This window comes from Dermacentor albipictus, chromosome 6, assembly GCF_038994185.2.
Source record: "Dermacentor albipictus isolate Rhodes 1998 colony chromosome 6, USDA_Dalb.pri_finalv2, whole genome shotgun sequence".
Taxonomy (NCBI): domain Eukaryota; kingdom Metazoa; phylum Arthropoda; class Arachnida; order Ixodida; family Ixodidae; genus Dermacentor; species Dermacentor albipictus.
Window position 1 is genome coordinate 142,459,382 of NC_091826.1, and position 8,621 is coordinate 142,468,002.

At 46.6% G+C, this 8,621-nt stretch overlaps 1 protein-coding gene across 4 annotated transcripts in view; it reads right to left on the bottom strand.

The window, feature by feature from the left end:
* LOC139061386 (EGF domain-specific O-linked N-acetylglucosamine transferase-like) overlaps positions 1-4,836 on the bottom strand; it is a 309,778-nt gene extending 304,942 nt beyond the window's left edge. For 2 of the 4 annotated variants that reach the window (XM_070541375.1, XM_070541373.1), the window contains exons 1-2: positions 4,488-4,835; positions 2,686-2,852 (exon numbers count right to left, since the gene is read on the bottom strand). In XM_070541375.1, the coding sequence (XP_070397476.1) occupies positions 2,686-2,783 (98 nt within the window). In that variant the 5' untranslated portion in view covers positions 2,784-2,852; positions 4,488-4,835. Of the gene's footprint in view, positions 1-2,685; positions 2,853-4,487 lie in introns of all 4 variants that reach the window. The other 2 variants (XM_070541374.1, XM_070541372.1) reach the window with 2 other exon arrangements.
* Between the last annotated feature and the right edge of the window lie 3,785 nt (positions 4,837-8,621).

The following is an 8,621-nucleotide window of genomic DNA, read 5'->3' on the forward strand; positions in this document are numbered from 1 at the left end:
CCTGCTGATTCAGAGTTGCTCTACTTGTCGGAAGTTTTCATAGATGCAACCGAAAGAACCGTTACTCATGCACCCAATCCCATTATGCGCATGGGTTCGAGTTGCTGTAGATATTTTTTCTTTTGGGGGAAGTTCGTACGTCGTAGCGTTTGACGCGCATTCAAACTTCCCGGAAGTCCAGAAGCTCCAGGACACCACTGCAAGAGCAACAATTTCCACACTTAGCACCATGTTTGCCGGGTATGGCGTACCTCTGGAGGTGTGCACCGACAACGGGCCGCAGTTTTCAAGTTACGAATTTGCAGATTTCGCATCAAAATATTACTTCGCTCATGTCACAACCAGTCCGTGGTTCCCACAGTCCAACAGTCCGGCAGAGAAAGGGGTACAGATCGTGAAACGCCTCTTGAAGAAAAGTGAAGACTCACGCGAAGACTTTTGGCTAGGCTTGTTGGCCTACCGCTCTACACCACTTGTGGACAGCCGATCACCTGGAGAACTTCTTCAAGGCAGGCGTCTCAGGTCGAATGTACCCGATTTTGGCGACGTGCGGCCTACGCCAGTAAAAAAACATCGTCAGAACAACAGCGCAAAGCATTTGTCACCCTTGGACAAAGGGTCGATCGTAAGGCTCAGGGACACAACATGGTCCCCGAAAGGTATTGTGATGGGTAGAACGTCTCCGAGGACCTACAATGTGGAAACAGAAGGTGGTCGGGTGTTCAGACGTAACAGATGGCATCTCCTTCAGACTCGCGAACAGTGGACAGCAGATGAGAGTGATGATGATGACTGCGGTTCGTCTTGCAGCTTGTGCACTGACTAATTCAAGTAACTCCGTTGATGGTACACTGTGCCAGCCTACACACCTGCATCCTCAAGCGTCGTCCACCGATGACCCGGCACCAACTACAGCGCACCATGTGCTATCTCCTCCTAGGCCGACGCTAGTCCCAAGAAGGTCGGGTCGCACCAGCAGGCCACCGCAGCGGCTTCGGTACGACGCGGCCTTTAATCAAGTAACCTGAACTGTTGTGCTTCTTCGTTACCCATCAGAGGATGTATCGGGCATGCGCTGTCTGCACTACCTTATCAGGACAGCACTGATATCCCGCGTGCGTTTCACTATTTAAGAGCGTGCCACTAAACCCTTCGCTTGTTCCTGCCATCGTGTAGTTGCCTCCATCTTTACCCGACACATGTCGCACACGTTACAAGAATGGGCAAATGCGGCAGGAAAACCACAACAAGCAATCGGCGAGCGCCGTACGTACATGCATGACCTCCACAACCACCATAACTGCCAATCCCAGAGGCCCTGTGCTGCACCGTTATTTTCCCTTTCACCAGCAATGACTCCAAGCTGCAGCGATGGGTGGCGCTGCAGTAGACCAGCATGCTCCAGCACCCCTGGCCGTCATCACAAAAAGAGGCATGTTTGCGCCGCCAGACGACACACTACCATATTCCAGTATACCATAGAACTAGATCGAAAGATTAGGCTTCTGTAATAACAAATTCATCATTCGTAGCAAGATATCGTCTGTAAGCAAGATAAATGACAAAAATGGAAAATTGAAGTGGAGCCACCCGTTGTTGACAATGGTATCGCTAATGACCTCAGCAAAGACCAATTCATAGAGAACGGCATAGAGGGAGGTCACATGGAGATTATGTCAACTTGTATGTTTAGCACATGCGGTTCAAGTTGAATAGCAGGCGGGGAGGTGGTATTCTGTAAGAGTCCACCTAATGGGCTGTCCATTACGACCGCTGCTGAGTGGATGAAGCTGTACGAGAGAGGAGGAGACGAGCGACCCTAGCCAATTACCAGCAGCCAAAATGGAGTCCACTAGGTGGACCCTTACCGAGTACCCTCCCAGCAGTGCGACCTTCAGATGAAAATTCCTATGCAACAAAGCAATATATATTGGCCAACCACAGTATAGTCATTCGGCCAATCAAACAACCATAGACTTCTCGATGAGTAATCATCGATGTAGCTCAATACTTTCCTTTGCTGTTGCTATAAAAACTCGTGCCAGCTGTTCATCAGTTGCATTATATGCTAAAGCGATATACCTTTAGAAAGGCAAATGATTGTTGTTTCAGGCAACTTCATTCCTTGCCTGGACTTTTTGCATGCGAGGCATGAGAGGGCATACTTATTTATTTATTCAAAAATACCCCTAAAGGCCCTCAGAATAGGGGCATAACTGATACAACTAACCAGTGAGATATGCAAATATAAAATTAGTAAATTTACATTATCTAAATAGCTTGACCAGAACACATAATTAAAAATATAAGATAGGTGTCAGGAGTAGTTTGCAATTAAATGACAAACAATATAATGAAGCAGACAAAGGGTCGTGTCGCCGGACGCCTCGTTTACTTCCACGTCTTCGTCGTCTCCCCTCGTGACTGCAGTCCTCGTGCCCGTGGCCAAGTGCACCTCTTTGTCTTCATTACAATAAATACAGTTCGAGCTACATTCGCGCATTAGAGTGAAAAAAGCACTACGGTTGTTTGGCCCTGCTTATTTGTGTGGCTTTAATAACGTCTTTCAGCTGTGAGCTAGTACCACTGTCTTCTTCCTTTTGTGTTCTGCTGGGCACCTGAGGCATGAAAATGGCTGTACTCAGTTTTCCAGCAGGCACGCTAATATGTTTCCTCACTACTTACCTTGTGCGGGCAGGCAGGTTCCTCCCGACAGCTGCGCGCAGCTTCAGGGCTGTTGTGAAAGAACATGCCCATGTGTTCCTCTGGTAGCCGCACGTCATAAGGCTTCTGGCCGCACACCTCGGGCAAGTAGTAAGCAGCTATTGTGGCCGTAGCAGCCACAAAATAACCTGAGGGCGTGGGAATATTAACAGAATGTCATACCAAACAACATTGTATGCTACTGTAGGACGTTGGTACCAGTACATTAAAAGAACTACTGCTGCTCTGCTTCAGCCCAAAACAGCAAAGTGCAAGACATACAGAAGGCTGGAGCAGAGCTGTGCTGTTTTGTATTTTGCACACAGTGGTGACTGAGCAGTTATTGCACTAAGAGAGTAGGACAGAGCACAGCTAACTTTATTACCCAGTGAGCTAGGATATAAACGAAAGAATGAAAAAAAAAAGAACTTGAAGATAGTAACTTCCGAGAGCAAAATACAAGCAATGGTAATAGCCAAGAGGAACCCACGATTTGTATGACATGTTTGTTTACACAGGCACTTTACAACACAGTTATGCAATTTGGAATGCGTTAACACAATTAATATTAAGATATATACATACTACTTCACGTTCAAGCACATTCCATGTAACAATTTAGAGTTTCAGGTGCATCATTCATGTGATTATCTGGTGTATTATTATTCAAGCTAAACTGAATTTTCATTAGCCCACATGCAATCTAGTGCTTGCAACATGGACTCTTCTATGAGAAGCATGTGCAAAGTGGCGCGTCCCAAGCACTAGAGCATTCCGGTTCAGGTGTTGAACACGTGCTTTCTCGCAGTTGTATGTCCCTGGAACAGCTAAATAGTGAAATTGTCTTCCTGCATGAATAGCTCAAATTCGAAACCACACATTTTAAGTGCAAGTTCTTAACATTCTGTAACCTAACTCTGCTCATTCCATGTTCAGTGAGTGTCGTATAATTCAAACTATACTGTCTTACCTGTTTTCATTTTTTTATGCATGCAATACTCTGACTTCAACACGTGAATAGCTAAAATTGGATAAATGGGAACAACTATTGTGTTAATCTCCCCCCTCTGGCCCTGGAGGTACTATACATAAAATAAATAAATGAACAGCGTCGCCGAGCTCGATCCCGGCCGCGACGGGGGCAAATCGTAAGGACGCCTGCGCGCATGTTAAAGAACCCCCGGTGGTCACTTGGCGCGCTTTGGGTTTTTGTACGTAAAACCCGAAAATTAAAATTTTGAATTAGCGTAGGTCGAGCAGCAGTGCCCACTCCCACTATTGTCGCCATCACTGCCTTGGTTATAGAACCTCGCTCGCAAATGCAAACGCACGAGTTGCAATCTCTTCTGAAGGCAAGCACTCTGCACAGCGTCTTTTTTGACACAAACACACATCCTGCCTTTACGTCCTCGTAAATTAATAGACCTTGCCATTAAAGTTAAAAGAGAGAATAACCAAGGAGAGAGGTTTAACGCTAGAGCGGAGGTTCGGCTCAGCTTGACAGCTTAACCTAACCGTGCAACAAGCAGTCGCAATCCGGTAGCGACGACCCAAGAGTGGGTCGTCGCTACCGGTTTTCTACGACGACCCAAGTGTCATGTCTGCTTGCACACGACCCTCACGCTCGAGAACCAGGAACGAACACTGTCAAGCGACTTCAACGACTCCCAACGAGCACAAGTGCTCGGCCATGTTCCATAGGCGTGTTAACGACATGTAGCCCGACAAAGAACATCTAGCCAACTGTCAAAGAAGCTGTCAATCGTACGAATAGCTAGACTTACAACACGCCAGACGCATTGTGCTAGAAGGTTCGTTCAGGAGATCTCGCAGACGCGCGCCTTTTCAGTGCAAGGAAGGGCTCTTTTTGGCGTCAGACACAATTTTCATGATAGCTGTAATTCACATGCCGAGAAGACCGGCCAGAGCATAACGTGCTGTCTGCTTCAGTACAGTGTAGTATACTGTAGCTTCAGTAGGGTGGCTAGAATGGGCTAGAACCCTAGCTTCAGCTTGACCGACACACAGTCATCAGACTGCAAAAACAATCCGCGCTAAAAGCCGCGAAAAAATATATATACGTGCGCTTAACCGGCTTAACCGTCGTTGGTCCCTAGAAATACTTGCTAGTCTGGCGTCCGTCAGCTGCGGCGGGGGCTGCTGCTGAATGATCGCCGCGGTGGCGCTGCGAGCAATCGGCGCGCCATGCCAGCCGCGGCGTCTGCTTTACACGCGCGCGTCTCGACCCGCGAAACAAATTCACTGCGCGTGTCGATTTGCCTTCCGCATCCGATTGCACCGTTTTTTTTCTTTGATTTTAGCTTAGTGGTCGTTTTTCAATGTGCACTTCAGTTATTGGCGTAGCGGCGCAAACGATTTTTTTTATTGCGAAAATTTTGGGCGCGTACCCCAGAGTCGAAGGTGAAACGAACCCGCTTATTTTTACATCATATTCTCCTTTCTGAATACTGCTGCCCATCCACGTATTATAATACCGCCTTCTGAGGAATTTAAATAAAAATTCCTTGCATCAAAAACATTACCCAGGATTCTCAACCCCACGACCGTGTGCGCGCGCAACAGGCGCGCACACACGGTCGTTTTCGCCGTTTTCTAAGGCCCTAAGCGCCGTTTTCATTCATGCTATTGATCCGATCTCAACTTCTACGGACTATAAATGAAGTTTGAAGGCAGACTGAGCACTGGAAACTTCTAGATGCACGCACAATTGAAACATGTAAGATGAGAACCTGAGCCCTGTAAATCACGTGCTTTAGGCAAACCGCAGGAACGCATTCCTTAGTGCTTATAGGCAACCATGTTACAGAAGTAATGAACACAAGCATGCATTCTAAGTAGTTCCTTCGAATCACGTGCTTGCTAAAATAGGCTTATTAGCCCATGCTATGTAAGTAACACGTACTGTCAGGGAAAAGATACCAAAGGATCACTAATGTAATGCACAAAATAAAAATCATTGTTGAACCCATTTATTTTCATCACTTTGCACTCAGGCTGCCCACATTTTTGTTTTCACCACCTACGGGGAACCAGCGCTGCTGCATAGGCGGCGCGTCGATGGATGGATGGATGTTATGAGCGTCCCCTTTGGAACGGGGCGGTTGCGCCACCAAGCCTAATATTCTACCTAGGTTAAACAATGAAAAAAGAAAAAAAAACACTATGAACTACCACGCCCAAATTTTCTGATCCCCTATTGCGAACTGTGCTTTTGTACGTCTCCGTCTTTTGTCGTTTCCCTACTTTTCTTCCACCAATCCTCCAGTCGCCTCTTCCTAATGTCTATTGCGGACATGTTTGCTTTACCACTGCTCCCTCTGAACCCAAGGGCTTCAAGAAGGCCAGTGGTGCCTAAATCGACTGCTGGGTAGACGTCTTCACATTCTAATAAAACATGCTCCGTAGTTTCCCTAGCTTTACCACAGCAAGCACATGCTTCTTCTTCCTTCTTATATCTCGCTTTATAGGTGCGTGTTCTAAGGCATCCTGATCTCGCTTCGAAATGTAATGAGCTTCCCTTTGAGTTATGATAAATGGTTTCTTTCCTGATTTCGTTTTTTCCTCTTAAGTAGTTACTCATGGCAGGTTTCTTTTCCATTTCCGCCACCCATGAGATTAATTCAGCTTCTCTGACTTTCCGCTTGACCTTTGTTGTTAATGTGTTGTCCACCCTACAGGCCGCATACTTGCTGGTAAGCTTCCTAGTTCTTTTCCTCCACTGTGAATCAATGTTTTTCCTGTACAGATACCTGAACACTCTCCCAGCCCATTTACTTTCTTCCATGTTCCTCAGCCGTTCTTCATACTCAATTTTACTGCAAGCTTCCCTCACTTCAAAACTAGTCCAGCCCATATCACCCTGCACAGCTTCATTTGTAGTCTTCCCGTGAGCGCCCAATGCGAGGCGACCCACTGACCTTCGATTCCCGTCTAGTCCTGATTGTACCCCTGATTTATAGCAAACAACCGCATTTCCAACCATTACACCTTTCCACATACCTCGGAGGACCTCGTACCTACTGTATCCCCATAGCGCTCTGTGCTTCATTATGGCTGCATTTCTCTTCCCCTTTACTGTTATGGTTTTTTCCTGTGTTTCCATATATCCATTGCCTTCGTTTATCCATATACCAAGGTATTTATATTCTGTTACCCGAGGTATTTCTTGGCCCTGTATCTCCACTGTCTGTTCACTGTTTTCATTGAATACCATAACACCTGATTTTCTAACACTAAACTTCAAGCCTAAATCGTTGCCTTCCTGTCCACAGATATTAGCCAGACGTTGCAAATCACTTTGCTTGTTAGCTAGCAACACAATGTCGTCCGCATAAAATAAACCTGGGAGTTGCTGCTCTATTACTGTACCCGCCTGTTTGTATGAGAGATTAAACCCGATATTACTTCCTTCTAGCGCCCTCTCCATCCTCACCATGTACATCATAAACAACAGCGGGGATAAGGGGCACCCCTGCCTCAGTCCCTTGTTGGTATGAACTTTCTCTTCGCTCCTCGTCCCTTCCCATTTAACGCAAACGGTATTTTCTAGGTAAATCTCTGTCGAAACCTGTATACAATCGTTACCTAAGCCTTCCCCTTCCAGGATATCCCACAATATGTTGCGGTCCACGTTGTCGTAGGCTCCTGTAATGTCTAAAAAGGCCACATACAACGGTCTGCTTTCTGCTTTTGATATTTCAATACACTGAGTAAGAACAAACAAGTTGTCATCCAAACGCCTGCCTATTCTGAAACCATTCTGAAGCTCTCCCAAAATGCCATTATTCTCTGTCCATGCTTGAAGCTTTAATTTCATTGCCTGCATTGCTAGCCTGTATATTGCCGATGTAATGGTCAACGGTCTATACGAGTGAATTCTGTCTTTCTCCCCTTTTCCTTTATAAATCAAATTCATTCTACTTTGTCGCCAGCTGTCTGGTATTCGTCTATCTTTTAAAGTTCTTTCGACTGCTTTCACCAGAGCTTCCTTACTGTTTGGTCCTAGTTCATTTATCAGCCTAATGGGAACCTCGTCTAGCCCTGTGGCTGTACGCTTAGGAATTTTCTCTTCCGCTTTCTTCCAGTTTAAATTTGTTAGCACCAGCTGCTTTTCCCCTTGGGTCTCTTTCATGTTTTTTTTTTCAACAAGTATAACCTCGTCATTGCCTTGGAAAGATTCGGCTGTTGCTTTTCGGATGTAATTTATTGCCGCTTCTCCTTCGAGTCTGTTTTCATCTTCGTCTAGGATATGTTGCTGTATTGTTGTTGACTTCCTGCCTAATAATTTTGTGTGGTTCCAAAATATTGCCACATCCTATATGGTCGCCGCGGGTATGTGCCAGGCGATGAGAACGACGCTGAAGTGGCGCGCGAGTGGAAAAACAGAGACGACGACGACGTCGCGTTGACTGCTCTCATAAAAGTGCTTTTACACGTCCTCTACGCCGGCTTCCCCGTCTCCCGATAGGTTGCGACACTGGTGGAGGTGCTGGGTAGGATTGTCTCATGCTCGGCACCCCTTCGCGGAGCCATACCTCGAAAGCGGAATCACCTTCGTTCATCGAAACTCCTGTTCACCGGTACAGTCGCCGCCTGCTAGGCCTGACGCCCGAGTTCAACCCTTTGCAGGACCCTGCTGGAACGCGTCAACCTACTTCCGCCATGGCTACTGCAACTCCATCGCAGGTTACGCTGCAGAAACCTAAGATGCCAGAAAGTTTCCACGGCGACGCTTTTGAGGATGTCCAAGATTAGCTTGACCAATTTGAGCGTGTCGCCACTTATAATGACTGGGGCTCCCAGCAAAAGCTGTCTAATGTCTATTTTGCGCTTCAAGACAGTGCGCGGACGTGGTTTGTGAACCGGGAGAGAAATTTGACCACGTGGGATGCCTTCCG